This window comes from Artibeus jamaicensis, unplaced genomic scaffold, assembly GCF_021234435.1.
Source record: "Artibeus jamaicensis isolate MK-2021 breed Jamaican fruit bat unplaced genomic scaffold, CSHL_Jam_final contig_233, whole genome shotgun sequence".
In the NCBI taxonomy this organism is placed as follows: domain Eukaryota; kingdom Metazoa; phylum Chordata; class Mammalia; order Chiroptera; family Phyllostomidae; genus Artibeus; species Artibeus jamaicensis.
The window spans coordinates 36727798-36746791 of NW_026521486.1; the positions used below are offsets into that span (position 1 = coordinate 36727798).

Sequence of the window (18994 nt, forward strand, 5' to 3'; positions counted from 1 at the left end):
CTTGTTCATTTTGTTGTTTAGGTTCCAGTTAAAGATGAGATCATTTGGTATTTGTCTTTTACTGCCTGGCTTATTCACTTAGCATAATGCTCTCCAATACTATCCAGGCTGTCGCAAAGGGTAGGAGCTCCTTCTTTCTTTCTGCAGCATAGGATTCCATTGTGTAAATATGCACATTGTGTAAATATACTATAGTTGTTCATTTTCAATATCTCTTAAATATTGATTTCTAACTATTATAATGTGGTCAGAAAATAATATTTAAATGACACTGCATCTTTAAGTGTAAAAAGGACCCACTAATTGGCAAAATATTATGAATGGTCCATACGTTGACAAAAGAAATGTCGGAGCCTATAGAGAATTCTTATGAATTTATTTGAGCCAAACTAATGACAGTAGCCAGGAAGTAAAATTTCAGGGGATTGAGAAAATGCTCTGGAAGATAGCAGTTTTGCAGCTTATTTTATACATTGGAGTGAAGAGGGTTACATGAAATCCACTGGTGATTGGTTAAGGTGACAGGAGAAAGCAAAGCAGGAAAATCTCTGGGATTGGATGCAAAGTAAAACGGAGATACATACTTTTCCTTTGGTGGGTACAGGACAGTTAATGTTGACCACACACACAGATGCCGTGAGGGAGAACAAGATGGTAATGCTTCTGGGGTCCCCTGCCTTGGTGCTGGTGGTTGTGCCTTGAGGAGTCCAGGTCCGGGAAAGGCGATTACTCTGACTTTCCAAAGGCATGCTATCTTATATGCAAAAAGACAGTAGACAGGCTCGGTTAAGGTATAGATTGTCATTTGTCAAGGAAGATAATGGCCTAGGATGCAACTATTGCCCACAACTCACTTTTAGTTGGAATTTTTATGTTCAGAACTCTCCTATGAGGTTACTTACGGCCTCTGAGTTTGTAAGGCCTTGCTGGGCGCACTACCCCTGAGCTTGTCAGGGGTAGTGTGTGGCCCCTTTTTGAGTCTAAATGTGTGTGCTTGTAATACACACATGTCAACATTGTGTATTCTACTATTGGGAGAGTGTTACATATCTCTCAGTCAAGCTTGTGATTTATGTTCAATGTTAATTTACTGTACTGATTTTCCACTGCTTGATCTACTGATTATTGAGAGAAATGCATGAAAACCTCCTACTCTGATACCCATAATGGAACTGTCGGGTTTCCTTTGGAGTTCTGTCAATTTTTGCTTCATATATTACGAGACTATGCTATTATGTGTATACAAATTTGTATTTGTTCTACCCTCCTAGTATCATTTTGCAATGATATCTTTATTCTGAGAGTGCCTTTTGCCTAGCATCTGCTGTTGATACTAGTATGACTAAGACTGTTATTTATCAGTCTTTCTGGGGTTCGCTGTGACTACTGTCACAGCATATAGTTAGATTCTTCTTGTTAGTTTGGCCTGACCATTTTTTCCTTAAATAAACTGTATTATTCAGAGCAGCTTTAGATGTACAGCAAAACTAGGAGGAAAGTACAGTGTTCCTGCCCTGCAAATGCACAACTTCCCTCACCATCAATGGAAGTACCCGTATTGTTACATCATTATCATTAAAAATTTATAACTTATGTTACAGTTTACTCTTGGTGTTGTTCATTCTGGGGTTTAGACAAGAGTGTAATGATCTGTGTCCACCATTGCATCTGGTTGTCATTAAGCATATTTTCACTGCCCTGTAAAATCCTCTGCATTCTACCTATTACACCTCCTCCCAACCCATGCCTTAGCAACCACTAATCATTTAACTGAGTCCATAGTTTCACCTTTTCCAGACTGTCAGATAGTTTGAATCATACCTTAGGTAGCCTTTTCAGATTGACTTTTCCACTTAGCTGTATGCATTCAGATTTCCTCTGTGTCTTTCCATGCGAGAATGCGTTTCCTTTTAGCGTTAAATAACACCCTGTTGTCCATATGCCACAGACTATTTATACACTCGCCCACTGAAAGACACCTTGTTGGTTTCCATGTTTTGGCAATTCTGAATAAAGCTGCTACAATATCTGTGTGCTGGTTTTTGTGTGGACATGTTTTCAGTTCAGTTGTATAAATGGCAAGAGCTATTTTGCTAGATGAAATGATAAGAGTATATGTAGTTTTATTTTTTTTAAAAACTGCCAAACTGTTTTCCAAAGTGGCTGTACTAATTTGCGTTTCCACCATCAATGAACAGGGGATCCTGTTGCTCCCCATCTTCATCAGCATCTGTTGCCAGCATTTTGGATTTTTATTCTTCTAATAGGTGTATATTAATATCTTGTTGTTTTAACTTGTGATCTCCTAATGACATGTGATGTTGAACATCTTCACATATGCTTATTTGCCAGCTGCCTATTTTCCTTTGTGAGGTGTCTGTTTTGGTGTCTTGCCCATTTTTCAATCACTTTATTATTTATTACTTAAAAGATCTTTGTATACTTTGATTAACAACCTTTTGTCAGATGTGTCTTTTACAAATATATTCTCCCAATATGCAGCTTATCTTCTTTTCTAGACATTGTCTTTCCCAGAGCTGAGGCTTGGATTTTAATGAGGTCCAGCTTACTCATTATTTCTTTCATGAATTGTGCCTATGGTATTGTATCAAAAAAGTCATCACCATACCCAAGGTGATTTAGATTTTCTCTTTTGTCATTTTCTAGCAGTTTACATGTTGTGCACTTTACATTTAGCTTTGTGATCCCTTTTGAGTTAATTTTGGTGAAGTGGGTAAGGTCTGTGTCTAGATTTATATTTTTGCATTTGGATGTCCAGTTGTTCTGGCAACATTTGTTGAAAAGATTATCTTTGCTCCATTGTGTTGCCTTTGTTCCTTTGTCAAAAATCAGTTGACTCTGTAGGGAGTTCTCTCTGGACTCCCTTCCCTGTGCTGTTGGTCTGTCTGTTTATTCTGGGCCGGGACCCCAGTGTCCTGATCACCATTGCTTATCTTGAAGTCTAATGGTGGTAGTTTTCCAGCTTTGTTCTCCATCAATATTGTTCTCCATCAATATTGTGTTGGCTTTTCTGTTTTTTTGACTTGCCATATAATCTTTAAAATCAGATTTTCACTGCTCACAAAATAACGTGCTGGGATTTTGATTGAGGTTGCATTAAATTTCTGGGTCAAGTTGGGAAGAATTGGCATCTTGACAACAGTAAGTCTTCTTTCTGTGAACATGGTCTATACTTTTATTTATTTCACTGTTCTTTGATATCTTTCATCAGAGTCTTTTAATTTTCTTCATATAGATCTTATACATATTAGTTAGATTTATACCTAATTATTTCATTTTGGGGGTGCTAGTATAAATTGTATTGTGATTTTTTTTCAGGTTTTACATGTTTGTTGCTGCTCTTTGGGACAGGGGTTGACTTGTGTACGCTAACTTTGTATCCTATAGCCTTGCTGTAGTCACTAGTTCCAGGGGTTTTGTTGTTGTCTTTGATCTTTTTGGATTTTCTAAATAGATCTTGTTTGTTGGTGAACAAAGACAGCCTAATTTCTTTTTCCAATTTCTGTTTTTATCTCAGCCAAAACTTTCAGTAGAGTGTTGAAAAGCAGTTATAAAAGGTATCATCTTTGTTTTATTTCTGCTCTTGACCAGAAAGCTTCAAGTTTTCACTCTTGAGTATGATGTTAGCTGTACACTGTTTTGTAAATGTCCTTTATCAACCCTAGCAACTTCTCTATACTCATAGGTGCAGAGAGTATTTATCATGAACGGCTGTTGAATTTTGTTCAATTTTATTTGCATGTATTGATATGGTCATGTAATTTTTCTGTAATGTATTCATCGATGGATTACATTGCTTTTTGAATGCTGAACCAGCTTTTCGTATCTGAGGTTTATCCCGCTTGTTCACGACATATAATTTTCTTACACAATTTTGGATACATTTGGTTGGTATTTTGTTGAGAATTTTTGCATGTATGTTCATGACAGTTATTAGTCATGTCTGGTTTTGGTATTAATGTTACCCTCAGAATATTTTCTCTTCTAAGTTCTGCAAGATGTCATAGAGAACATAGACAGTTGAAAACTAAAGAACTCTCACTTATATATACCTTCTGGAAGAGTTGTGAAGAATTGATATCTTTCTTAAATGTTTGGTAGAATTCATTTTGAATGAATCAGGGTTTGTTGATTTCTATTTTAGAAGGTTATTGATTATTGATTCCATTTCTTTTAAAAATTTTAATAATATTCTAAAAAAACTAAAAATGGACCTGCCTTTTGATCCAGCAATTCCACTGCTGGGATTATATCCTAAGAACCCTAAAACACCAATCCAAAAGAATCTATGCACCCCAAATGTTTATAGCAGCACAATTTACAATGGCCAAGAGCTGGAAGCAACCTAGGTGCCCATCAGTAAATGAATGGATCAAAAAAATTATGGTACATATACACAATGGAATTCTATGCAGCAGAGAGAAAGAAGGAGCTACTACCTTTTGCAACAACATGGATGGAACTGGAAAGTATTATGCTGAGTGAAATAAGCCAGGTGGTGAAAGACAAATACCATATGATCTCACCTTTAACAGGAAGCTAAACAACAAAACAAACAAGCAAGCAAAATAAAAACAAAGACACTGAAATAGAGAACAAGGGGACAGTGACCAGAGGGGAGAGGGGAGGGAATTTCAGGGGAAAAAGGGCAAGGATTTACAGGAACTAGTATAAAGAACACATGGACAACAACCAAGGGGGGTGGAAATGGGAGGGAGGTGGGGAGCACTGGGGGGGGGGTGGACTGGGATGGGAGTAAAAGACAGAAAACTGTACTTGAACAACAATTAAATAAATTTAAAAAATAAAAATAAAGATGCATCAAAGAAGTTTAAAAAATTTTTAATATTAATATTAAATTTAAAATATTTTCTTAATCAGTTCCCCTATACAACAGTGGTTTTTAGGTGATCCTTTTCAATATTTATTCAGATATATAATATTATATATGGTTATAATATACATAGTTTATATATATGTATCTATACATACAAACAATAATATATGCAGTTACAGTAATGAAGATGGCTTTAAATATTTTGCCTTGAAGCAATTTTATTTTATAAACATAATTCTGTATTAATTCATAGTTTTGCACTTATTTACTGACATGATACTTTTAGCTGACACACCGTAGTTTATCATACAACCCCCTCTTGTTGAACATTTAAAATGTTTTTTGAGTTTTGCATTTTTACAAGGAATATTGCTATATACATCTTCATAATACTCTTTTTACTCATTTGTACTTTTTTGTTCTTAATGCTGTTTGGAAATGTGCTAACAGTAATAAATAAACTTACTTAATAGTGTTTTCATTTCCTAGGCAGCTCAAAATTATGATACCAGTAATTAAACCTTATCCTTGTTGTTAGATTGTTCAATTATGTTTTGTCAGTGCTATGGACCTTAGATAGACTGTCTTTGGTTCAGTGAGTACCCATTTTTTTCTGATAATCCCTTTCTTTCAACAAGTTTAATAATTTCTGTCTTATAATTTCATTCATTTTATGACACACTTGTCTCCTATCACTTGTTACCAACGCTTTTTCTTTTTCATTTACGTGTGCACACACATGCACACCATAGATCCAGCACAGGAGAGACGGTACAAAAGGTAAAAGTTATGCTCCTGAAACTGATTTCTTACCTGGCAGATCCTCACCCTGCAATAAATTACAATATTTCTTTGTCCATTGATGTTGGAAAAATGTTTTATTGTAACTGACATAAGGATATTATTGTGCAAAGTTTGAAAGTGGAGGTTATAAAATTGAGAAGCATGAGAAGCCAAGAGCTAGCTGTATAGTGTTTTCTGGTGATAAAATCTAGGAATAGGGAGGACAGACCACGGAAATTTTCATAACTCTTAAGTATACCATCAAATTGTTTCCTGAAAAGTACTATACAAATTATGTTATACTTTTCATGAAGTGTGCATAAATCTGTTTCTTTTTTTCTTGCTTGCTGAAGGGATTATCTTATATACATGGGTCATTTATTTCAAATACCCATTTGAAGGCTACTGTTTTATTGAAGTAAATTTACTGCACTGTGCTTAGGCAAATGGGGAATAACAGAATTAAGTTTCATTTTTAAAAGCTATTTCATTTGAAAATGATTGAAGCAGAAATACTCTGCTTAAATTCAGGATTGTGACATGTCTTTGGCATTTACTAAAGAAATGCCATTGTGAAAATATAAACTGGCCTTGTATTTTTAATAAAGCTGACATGTCTCCCAATTTTTGCTTCATTCCTTATATCACTCCCTTAAGTCAATGGCCTATTTAAAAAGGGTGAATAACTTATTTGCTTACATTTTTAAATGCCTGTTAGAAATATATCTATTTGGATGAAGTAAAACTAGTATAGTTTATATTATAGTTCTGTTTTATTCACTTAAAAAGTTTATTGATATTATTGGGCTTGTGGTAAACTGCTTTAAGTATATTTAACCTCATCATTTATCTTTTTTAGATTTTCTTTCCAAATAATATTTAGTATATTGGCTCATGAAGACGTGAAATGTCTGTGACTTACTTTAGATTAAGATGTTTATTAAATTTATTTAGCATCTTTCAAGTCAGATTGAATGGAGGCCTATAAGAACATGTGATTTAAGACTATCCTGCCGGATTACTTGATCTTGTTCAATGCTTGTGATTTATAGAAGGTATGAGATCCTGCTTCTTGGGTTTGCATCACAGGGTACATTCTACACACGTGCATACACACATAGACATGATGTGAAGCTAGCTTGTGGATCTGTGATAAATGGATAACTAACTGAACATGAGATTCCACAACTGCTTAGTCTAAAATTTAATATATAAAAACTATCCATGTGCGATTGTGATTAACTCTGTTTACAATATCTCTTATGACTCACATTCCAGGAAAAAAAAAGAGAGCTTTTTTGTATTTCTTTTTTTGACAGGAATCGGTAAAACCCACAGAACATCTATATTTATATTTGAGTGTACATTACATCTTTTTCACTTGGAAGAATTCCTTCCTAAGTGGGGCGGGGAGTGACAGCAGAACCTATCCCGAGTGCCTGTTCTTTTCAGGTTGAGTTTCGAAGCACTGTCCTTGACACCCTTGAGTTAAGCCTCTACTCTGTAAGATTAATGGAACTCTACAGTTTGAATTTGTTTCTTCAATTTTCTTTAAAAATTCCAAAATACAATATAATTTTAAGACATTCACAGACTATTTTAGATAAGTAAAATGTAGCAAATTCTTCACCTTTCTTGGATGAAATGTACTGGTATAGTTTTCAGTTAATTTTCATAATGACTTTTAAAATTTTGCAAGTCTGTCTTGCAAACTTTGCTGAAAGTCTCTCTTTGTGGAGAAGTTATAAATATTTGAAAAAGAATCTTTTGATTCAATGTTGCCACTGGTTCAGTTTCAACCTCTCTGTAGCAAAAACTGTTCAGAACATCCCTACCTTGGAATGATCAGTTAATAAGGTACAGAAATGTATTGACCATCTCTCATACTATCAGAAACCATATGAACCGTATCCAGGTACTAGACCTTTTGGACAGTTAAGGAATTCTGTATTGAGACAGAGGAAAAGAGTAATGCAGGCAATCTCCAGATAGGTTTTATACTTTTTTTTAAGATAGAATAAAGAGTGGCTGAAACCTTTTCAGCCAAGCTCTCTCATGATATTTATAATTTCTAGTTGACTGTGATAAAATAATTAAAATAATCTGTAGCTCAGAGTGGAAAGGTATTCCTACTTCTGGCAGAATCTCAGACAATGAACAAACCTCAAATCTAATGCACTTTCTAGTACAGTTCCTTATTAAGTTGCAAAAAGCTCTGATTATTTTTCTTTTGTGAAGGTAATAATAGTAATAGTTCACAGGAATAGTAGTAGTTAGTATCAGAAGTAGACATAGCATTTGTAAAGATGCTCAATATGTTTAATCATAAGGGAAATGCAAATAAAAACCACAATGAGATGCCATTTCAGCAACTACTAAAATGAGAATAATTTTTTCAAAAGCAGAAAGGAACAAATATGGTAAAGGATATAGAGAGATTTGGAACCTTTTCAAATTACTGGTGGGAATGTAAAATGGTACATCAGCTATAGAAAACAGTTTGGTAGTTTCTCAAAAAATTAAACAGTGGAATCATCACATCATATGGCCCAGCAGTTCTACCATAGGTATACATGTATGCCCAAAGAATGGAAAACGGGGACTCAAATGGATATTTGTATGAGATATTATTCAAAATAGCTAAAAGGTGCAAACAAACCAAGTGTCCATCAAGAGATGAATAACTAAATGTGGTGCATACATACAATGGTATATCATTCAATCATAAAAAAGGAATGGTCTTTAGATACATACTACAACATAGATGAACCTTGAAAACATTATGCCAAGTGAAGTAAGCTAGTAACAAAGGGCAACTACTGTTTAATTTTATGTATATGAAATATTTAGAATAGGCAGATTCACAGAGACAGAAGATTAGAGGTTATCATTAGGTGGGTTGAAGGGGAATGGGCGATTATTGCTTAATGGGCACAGAATTTCTGTTGGAGATTTTGAAAATCTTTGGAAATAGTGTTGATGGTTGCACAACATCATGGATATTATTAATAACATCTGTCCAATTACAAATAGTTAAAACAGAAATTTTTAGGTTATATTTTATCCCAATAAAAAAGGAAGTAGAAGTAGTTGTAGTAGTATAATAATATTTAATATTTAATTTTTTAAATTTATTTAATTATTGTTCAAGTACAGTTTTCTGTCTTTTACTCCCATCCCAGTCCACCCCCCACAGTGTTCCCCACCTCCCTCCCATTTCCACCCCCCTTAGTTGTCCATGTGTCCTTTATACTGGTTCCTGTAAGCCCTTCCCCTTTTCCCCTGAAATTCTCTCCCCTCTGGTCCTTGTCAGCCTGTTCTGTATTTCAGTGTCTTTGGTTATATTTTGCTTGCTTGTTTGTTTTGTTGTTTAGCTTCCTGTTAAAGGTGAGATCATATGGCATTTGTCTTTCACCACCTGACTTATTTCACTCAGCATAATGCTTTCCAGTTCTATCCATGCTGTTGCAAAGGGTAGTAGCAGAATTTCAACCATGAAGATTTATAATTTAAACAATTTTAAGAAAGAAAAGACAAGTAGAACATCTTAGATAAAGAATAATAGAAAAATCCAACAACAATAGATATTGTTTAAATCGTATCTATTGAAGAAATCAAAAGGTTTCAAAACTGAGCTTTTAGAACTACTGCTTTTACTCTTTGACTTCTTTCCCCTGGATTTAGGTTGTCAGTGACAGGAATGAAGCCCTGATTATAAGGTCTACTTCTTAGGTATATACACTAAAATAACGTTTGTATGATCAGAAAAGATAACACTTATGAGAAGTATTTTCAAAAATATTATTGAAGAAGAATATGGATGCTCCTTCTTAGAACTTTAATTTTGAATTGCAACTAATACTTTTCTTTTGATGCAAAAAAGAGAAAACACTTACAGACCCGCCCTTGGGAAACTCTACCACAACCATGAAAGCCAGGTTTCTGTGCCTGTTACAAAGTTCACCCACATACACAGATTTTCCTACCAGCATTACTGCATCTGAAATTTAATTATGAACATACAAAACAAGGTGACCAAGTATTGGAGAAACATTTCAAATGAGAAAGTTACTGACTTAAACTAATAAAAAGGAACTTTGAAGAAACAGGGATAATAAAGTGGCACCTTGGCTGGTGTGACTAACTTAGTGGATTGAGCGCCGGACTGCGAACCAAAGGGTCACCAGTTCGATCCACAGTCAGGGTACATGCCTGGATTGCAGGCCAGATACCCAGTGGGGGGCACTCGAGAAGCAACCACACATTGATATTTACCTCCCTTTCTTTCTCCCTCTTTACCCCTCTCTAAAAATAAATAAATAAAATCTTCAAAAAATAAGTAGAAGTACCCTTGCCCCCCTAATAAGAGGTATAATCAATAAATTCAAAAAGAAGAGAAGGAACGGAATACAGTTGACCCTTGCACAACACAGGTTTGAAATTGTGTGGCTCCACTTACAGGTGTATTTTTTTCAATAAATATACAGTTGACCCTTGATATCTCTGGTTTTCACATCCGTGGATTTAACCATCCAAGGATGGAAAATAGTGTTTTTCTTTGTGGTGGGGAATCCCTGGATGCAGAGGGCCGCCTGCATGCACTGTTCTTTGCCATATTTACATAAGGGACTTGAGCGTTCATGGCCTTTGGCATCCTCACGGAATCCTGGAACTAATCCCCCACAGATACTGAGGGACAACAGTTAAGTTTGGGGGGAATCAGGAGTTACATACGGATTTTTTGACTACGTAGGGGCATTGCCCCAATCCATGTGTTGTTTAAGGGTCAACTATAACTGCAACAAATGTTCTATTTTATAAAGGGAAGAATGATGAAATAATCAGCAATGATAGCCCATAGCTAATACCAAGTATTTGGGGGTAAGAATTCTGTGCTCCAAATGTGGAACGGTTTCTTTGGTTAGCTGCTCTCCCAGTCCATGCAATTCTGTTCTGCTTTTGTTGGTAAGGGTGTCTTCTTTCTTATTTTCTTAACACATAAAGATTAAAAATAACATTTAAAACCAGGAATAATAGATTATGCGAACTACACATGACTGTGCAGACTGCCTTCCTAAAAAAGTTTTAAATCAGAACAACTTTGAAAGATATACATTTATTTTTAAATATTGGTATCAGGATAAATTTATATTTAAAGGAGGCTTATATGTAAAGAGCATTCTAAATTTAAGAAAATAGCTTATTTGTCCTCAGTAACTGAAAGAAAAATCTGTGAGAATAAGAGCATATATTTTCTTTTGTTTCTGGTTCGCCATAAGAAACTTGTTACAGAGCAAGTGTCTGGCTCATCTGGATTGAATATACTGAAGCTACAAAGTCAGGTTTTCTTAGAAAACTTAATTCAAATTCCAAGCGCCTACTTCATGATGACTGCCTGATGGTTCTGTGTGTTTCTAACTAGCGTGCTGGAATGAACCCTGTGTACTTGAACCCTGTGTACTAAAGTAAATACAGGAACCCTGTGTACTTTATCGTTAGCTCTGATATAATATTGACTGTTTTCATAGATTCATTTTTTGAATGTGTGGTAAGGTACAATGTTTTGGGGCAAATGAATTCTAGCAGCTGTTTTCCTTGTTGATAGATTATGGATCTCACAGTGTAATCATACTCTATTCTCCATTCCTTGTAGCACCAGAGGCTCCTCGAAATGCTAGACGTAGAGAAGGACCTGTTAAAAGAAAAGATAAAGGAAGCTTTGACGCAGCAGTCTCAAGAACAGAAGGTAACACTTTAAGTTTGCTCAGAGTGTGGGGAGAATGTGTTCTGTTAATTCGGATAATACATTTAGTCTGCCTTATTTACAGGAAATACTGGAAAGATGTTTGGAGGAAGAAAGGCAAAAAAATAAGGAGACATTAGTGTCCGCTGCAAAGGTATTTCCACCTGAAAAGTTTATCCTATAGTTTAATTCCAGTCACTTTTATTGATTCTATTTGTTATTATGTGTACCTCCACCTCAGAGCCTAAATTGAATATTTTTGAGAGTCATATGAAAATTGTATTTATCAATTATTTGGCTGGTATAAACTCATCTATAATAATTCTTTGTAAGTAGAATTTTAAAAAACTGAGTTCATTGATGGTGCAACCTACCTAATTCTGTATATTTTATTCCAGTAAAAACATATTTTTTCCTTATTTTTCCTCTTAAATTTTTAGGATATCACTGTTCTTATTCTTGTTAATTCACATTGTACAAGATTATGAAGATGTTGAAATGTTTTGCATTTAGATCACTAGTGAATTGTTAAAAGAATTTTTAAAAGAATACATATATGAACACTAATTTCCACTTGGTATTCGCTAGGCATCATATGAGTAATAGAGGGTCTGCCCCAGGTAAGGCTGCTGGAGTGGGGGTGGCAGGGTGATAATGTGGGCGTAATAATGTATAGTTTCCATTTGAACAGTTCACCTGAAATGTCATATGGTGTGTTTCAGTGGGATATTGTTATGTTACAGAATCCCATGCTTATGATTTTGTAATAAAAGACTTTGTAGTAAAACAGGGGTGTGATTTGTGCCGGACCCTAAATGTGTGAGTGCACCATGCGCATCTGTATTTATGTGTACACACAGTATATACATGTATGTTCATGTGTGTATATTTAATTATTTGTCTACATATGTGATTTTTAAAGCCAACTTTGAAATAGTTCATCTGAGTAATGATTCATAGATATGTACCAACAAATGCATATATAATATTAACTTTTGAGATTTGGATTTAAACTTAGTAAACAAATACTGGAAGTCTCATATGTGTCAATAACTATGCTGGGGTAAGAATTTCAAGGTTGACTGTGATTTTTTCTTCTTAAATAACTTACAGTCAGGTAAGAAAAATGTGATTTATGCACCAATAAGGCAAGGAGCAATGCATGAAATTATTATGAGTGTATAGGTAGTATTTCCATGTGACAATAAATATGAAGTTTTTAACAATAAATTACTTTCGAAATGAGTCTTGAAAGATGGCGTGCATTCTGAATTATAAGTTTGAATTCTATTCTGTAGGTAAGGGTAGGCACCATGACATTTTTTAATATTAGTGTGACATACTGGTAATTGACATTAACTTTTGGGAAATCAGATACAACAAAGGTGAGAAGCAGAGAAAGAATTAACTGAGCGCCTCAGAAGTCAGGTTAAGATACAGTGACTGGCAGAAAGAGAGCAGTAGGAATAGCTTGGAAAGGAAATAAATAGGCAAACTCTAGAAATAGCAGATGAGATCAACATGCATGTTGGTCTGGATGGTAAAGGATGTCACCATTCTGTGAACTCTCGTTGATTTAACAGCAACATGACAACGAAGGCTATTTCTTTGGTATGGACTTTGAGGTGCCTGTGATGGATGCAGATGGCAGAGTCAGGCAGATAACTGAATCAATCTGACATTTATAACTCGGGAGAAAGGAGTGACCTGAAGATACTAATAATGGTTTTTGTTTTTCAGCAAATAGATGGCAGTGGTAGCCATGGAAATATTGTCATGTATGTGCACAGGAGAGTGTAAGGTAACAGGTGGTCCAAAGTCTGAGCCCTGAAAGAAAATTTAAAATCCAGAGAAAGGAAGAGGTTACAAAAACCGACAAGACTCAGCCAAATTGGTAGGAGAAATAAAAGCTGTATGCAGTCGTGCAAACCAACAAAAGAGAGGGCTTCAAGAAAACAGAAATAGGCAGCTGTGTAGAATGCTGCTTTGAAGTTAACAAAAGTAAGAACTAAGACAACAAAAAATAACACCCTGGAAGGTACTGGTGAGCCTAGTAAGAGTAGTTTAAGAAAAGAATGGCCGGCTAACAGAAATCTAGAAAGTGGTAACTATCAGCTTCTATAGTTTTTGTCAAATCAGTCATGAACTAGAGGCAATAGAAGAGTGGTACGTTCTAGGGATTAGGGGTGGGAGGTCTGTGGACTTCGCTGCATGCTGGAGTGGATAGTTTTCTTGAGGAAAATTCTTGTGCAGTTTTTGAATTCCAGCTGAAGTGTAGGCACTTTTTGTGGAAATCCATTGTACTATATAGAGTTACTAGACTTTAATATTTGACAGACATTTTCTCCAAAATATGTGGAGTGAGCCCAGCAGATGAAGGGGAAAAAAACTGAGAGAGTTTTTGTTATGTATGGTAAATTTCAAGCTTCAAAGCAAAAATTAGAATTTTGGAAAATTTGTATTTGTTTTCATTTAGTGTTTTTCAAGTAAAAATGTTTTTAAAATCATGCATAGATAAAGAATTTATTCAAAGTGCAAGAAAGGATTGTAAGGTAAAAGTAAAAAAATTTCATTGACATGATTTGGTTTTCCTTATTACAAGTAGCTTGTAAGAACTACCTCTTATTAAGTTTTGTGTGGAATCATAAGAATACAGTATTCTCAACCTGGCTACTAGATATTCTTCCCTTTTCTACTACGTATCTCTGTGAGACTGTTTTTTTTCTTTTTAATATAATTTAACCAAATAATATCATTACAGGTTTAATATAGAAGGCAGATATAAAACTCTAGATGTCTTAAGTCATATATTAAGGAGGTTTAGAAACATTCTTTTCACTTTTTAATTTTGCAAAATATACTTATTTTTATAAAATATAGTATTATTATACAATGCCTTTAATGTTATTAGTTTTAAATGAATTAATAAATATGTATTTTAATTTTGCCTTGGTTTAAATTCCTTATATGGTAAATCTTAATATGTACAACCACTACAAACAACAGCTCTTTGAAGTCTTCAGTAATATTTGACAGTATAAAGGGACCCTAAGACCAAATAGTTCAACAACTGTTACTTTAAGCAAAGGCTTGGTTTCTTTTAAGTTTAGAAATGCCACGGAAATAAGTTGATCATTTGTACAAAAACAGATTGATTTGATTTCATAGCAGTTATTAAATGTGCTTAAAAACATCAGAACTAAAAAAAAAAATCAGAACTAAACTCTGTAGAATCAAAGTTTTGTGTTTTTTAGGTTAGCCCAAGTCTGTCTTATTCAAAGAATTATTGTGCAGTCATCCTTTCAATTGTTTCGTTTGGGTCTTTATTTGTTTTGAAGCTTGAGAAAGAAGCAGTGAAGGATGAAGTTTTAAAAGCCATAGAAGAAGAAAGAAAAAAATTGGAAAAAGCTCATGCTGAAGAACGGGAATTATGGAAGACTGAGCATGCAAAAGATCAAGAAAAAGTATCTCAGGCAATTCAAAAAGCTATACAAGAACAAAGAAAAATTAGTGAGGTTAGTAAAACAAATTCTTTGTGAATTTTTTTCTTGTTTTTTTCAAAATGCAGTATACTTCCTATTTTATCTTAAAATCAACTTAGTAGACATATCAATATTTAATTATATTGCCTTTGGTATTAATATTTTAAATAAGTAATTCTTAATATAGGTAAAGTTTTACCTTCTCATACTTATAATCTTACCTTTAACCATATTTCAAGACAAATCACAGTACAGATTCATGTGTAGTCATTGCCACTACATTAAGCCTCCTGTTTAAAGTATGTGGATTTTTTCACAAACAGCACATGTACACATACAGCCAATACAAAAAATATATGTAGAAAACAATTTGATTGATTTATGTCTAATTTATATATATTTATAGATGTAATTCATAGTAATACTTAATAGAACCTCAGAAATAATTCTTACAGTCTCATAAGAGATATATACATATGTACAAATATGGCTTACGTACAGTATAACTTGATTACTTATATGAACAACTAAAAACTTTAGTGGTTTTATTTTTTATAATTGAATTTACATGGTTTTAATTTACTTGTACTTAGTCTTTTCTTTATAGAGGCAAAAAGATATCTTAATAAAGCATTTCCTTAAATAAGTATAAAAAGCCAAAAAAGAAAAATCCATAGAAGTCTTTTCTTTTACACAATCAAACTGTTACATTACTACCATCGTTCATGCAACCACTCATTATAAATGTATCTAAAGTGACTCTTTTTGACATGATACTGTATATCAAAAACACCAAAGATTCCACCAAGAAACTACTAGGATTTAAAAATGAATTCGGCAAACTAGCAGGATACAAAATTAACATCCAAAAATTTATACGCCAGTAACAAACTAACAGAAAGGGAAGAAAACAATCCCATTGAGAATTGCTGCAAAAAGAATAAAATACCTAGGAATAAACCTAACCACGAATATAAAAGACCTGTACTCAGAAAATTTTAAGACACTGAAGAAAGAAACAGAATATACAAATAAGTGGAAGCACATACCATGTTCATGGATAAGGAGAAGTAACATCATTAAAATGTCCATATAACCCAAACAATCTATAGATTCAATGCAATACCTATCAAGATTCCAATGATGTATTTCATAGAACTAGAACAAATATTTCAAAAATTTATATGGAACCACAAAATATTCCACATAGCAACAACAGTCCTGAAAAAGGATGGAGGAATTACTCACCTAATATGAAACTATACTTTAAGGCAATAGTAATCAAAACAGTTTGGTACTGGCATAAAAACAAACACATAGATCAGGATAGTGTTCAGAAATCAAGCCACACCTTTATAGTCAGTTAGTATTTGGCAGAGGAAGCAAGCACATACAATGAGCTGAAGAGAGTTTATTCAATAAATGGTGTTGGGGAAATTGAACAGACACATGTAGAAAAATGAAACTAGATCACCTTCTCATACCACACACAAGAATAAATTCAAAATGGATCAAAGACTTATTATGTTAGACCCAAAACCATAAAACTCATAGAAGAAAACATAAGGCAGCAAAATCTTGGACATTGCTCATAGAGTATTTTATCAGATATATCTCCCCAGGCAAGGGAAACAAACAAAAAATAATAAACAAATGGTATTGTATCAAACTAAAAAGGTTTTGCCCAACAAAGGAAATCATCAATAAAATGAAAAGACAATCCATAGAATGAGAGAACACATTTGTGGATACATCTGATAAGGGGTTAATATGCAAAACTTATAAAGAACTTACAAAACTCAACACCAAAAAAATCAACAACAATAACCCAATTGAAAAATGCACAAAGGACTTGAATAGACACTTCTCCAAAGAGGAAATTCACAAGGCCAGTAGACATATGAAAAGATCTCAACATCACTAATTATCAGAGAAATGCAAATTTAAAACCACAGTGAGATACAATCTCACACCTGTTCGAATGCCCATCATCAATAAATCAAAAACAAGTGCTGGCCAGGATGTGGAGAAAGGGAATCCCTTCTGCACTGTTGGTGGGAATACAGACTGGTGTAGCCACTGTGGAAAGCAGTATAAAGATACCTCAAAAAATTGAAAATGGATCTGAATTTTCAATATATTCCCAAAAGTGGGACCCAGCAATCCTACTTTTGGGAATATATCCAAAGGAACCCAAAACACTAATTTGAAAGAATATAAGCACCCCTATGTTCATTGCAGCATTATTTACAATCATAAGATATGGAAGCAGCCCACGGGTCCATCAGTAGATGAGTGGATAAAACAACCGTGGGGCATTTACACAGCGGAATACTACTGGGCATAAAAAAGAAAAAAGTTTACCCTTTGGGACAATATGGATGGGCCTAGAGAAGTGAAATAAGCCAGTCAGAGAAAGACAAATACTGTATGATTTCACTCACATGTAGAATCTACTGAACAAACTGAATGAACAAGGAAAACAGACTCGTACATAGAGAGCAGGCTGACAGTTGCAAAAGCGTGGGGGAGGTTAGTGGGTGGAAGGACTAAGCGAAAAGGAAAGGACTCGTGGACATGGACAGCAGTGTGGTAATTGCTGGAGGAAGGAAAAAGGGAACTAAATGGTAACGGAAAAAATACAATAAGGATTAAATCAAAAAATAAAATGACTATCTTTTGGGATAAAACAACCTAAATTATTTTCTTATAACTCATTAACTTTATTGAAGCCCTCAAAAACTTAATGCTTCTAATATCCAAGATAAATGTTATACATTTTTAAAAGTTATCACTTTTTTATTAACACAGTTACCCACTTACTGTAAAAATGAACAGATCTTACCTGTTACCATGTAAGAATATATATATATTCTTATATATTCTTACATTTGTTCGATGTATGGTGTTTCCTAGAGGGGCACTTTGATAGGAAGAAAACTCCTGTCAGCCCCCAGTGTGGAAAGCACTGCGTTAGCATTTTAATACTGGGTTTAGGGGATCACCGATGTGCAGTCATTTATATACATCACTTCATTCATCGATCACATTAATTCCCAGAAAGCAAATTAGAAAAAGTAATAAAGTATTACAGAGTGCTCTGTAAAAGTCGCATGAAGTTGATTGAATAGTGCAAATTAACTAAATTGCAGGACTAGAAATACAATTTGTAAGTATACGTTGTCCATGAGCTGCTAGCAATGGGAATCTGAAATCCTGCCTCTTAAACTTGTTCATGATATTGAGGATTTTAACTGCGAGTTTCACAATTATAATTAACATCCTTGTTACTCCTTTCAGAAAAATACCTGGAATTTTAGACATTACAGAAATTGACAGAATGTTATCACATATCAGTAAGGAAGATAATAATAGTTCTTTATGTTCAAGTTTTATCTATTTGGCTTTTTTCTAAACAAATATTTTAGGCTATTCGCTGAAAAGCTGTTTTATGGAATTTTTCTTCAGTTCTGGCTGCAGAAAATAGTAAAATAATAGTCATGGTGGCGGTGGTGCTAGGATTGGCAATATTTATAGTATTGGCTATCAATTTATTTCTAAGTACTAGGTTCTTTCTCATTGTTTTACATATTTCATCTCATTTAATCCTCATAATAGCCTTGTGAGGCAGAAACTATTATTATCCTCATTTTTGCAGTAGCAGAAATTAAAGCTTAGAAAGGTTCTGTAAGTTGCTCAAGGCCGTCATAACTTTTCAGAAGAGGCAGTAGTCTGGATCCAGAATCGGGCAGCCACACTCAGTAGGACCTGCAAGACCTGCAAGTCGCCGCCACACTATCTCTCCCCAGTGTTCTCATCTTAGAACACAGTACGAATTCAGCTTATTGGTCGTTTAATGTGTAATTTCAGTATGAGGTACTTCAAAGGGTTATTTTAATTTCTTTATTCATTCAGTAGCATTTATTAAGCACTTGCTCTGTATTGGCACTGTGGGAAGATTTTGATGTATAGCATCTAACAAGATAGACAAGGTTCCTAGGCACTCATGGAGCTTATATTCAAGTTAAAAAAACCTTTATAAGTAAGGTAATTTCATATAGTTCTATAGGCTGTGAAGAAAAAATTCAGGGTTATGTGTTTAGCTGGGAATGGGTACTTGTTTAGATT

The 18994-nt window shown here is 34.3% G+C and overlaps 1 protein-coding gene across 2 annotated transcripts in view; it reads left to right on the plus strand.

Moving 5' to 3' along the window:
- CCDC91 (coiled-coil domain containing 91) overlaps positions 1 to 18994 on the plus strand; it is a 277346-nt gene that overhangs the window by 181278 nt on the left and 77074 nt on the right. For both annotated transcript variants that reach the window (XM_037144864.2, XM_053661500.1), the window contains exons 9-11: positions 11295 to 11387; positions 11470 to 11538; positions 14723 to 14899. In XM_037144864.2, coding sequence (XP_037000759.2) covers positions 11295 to 11387; positions 11470 to 11538; positions 14723 to 14899 — 339 coding nt within the window. The remainder of the gene's footprint in view (positions 1 to 11294; positions 11388 to 11469; positions 11539 to 14722; positions 14900 to 18994) is intronic.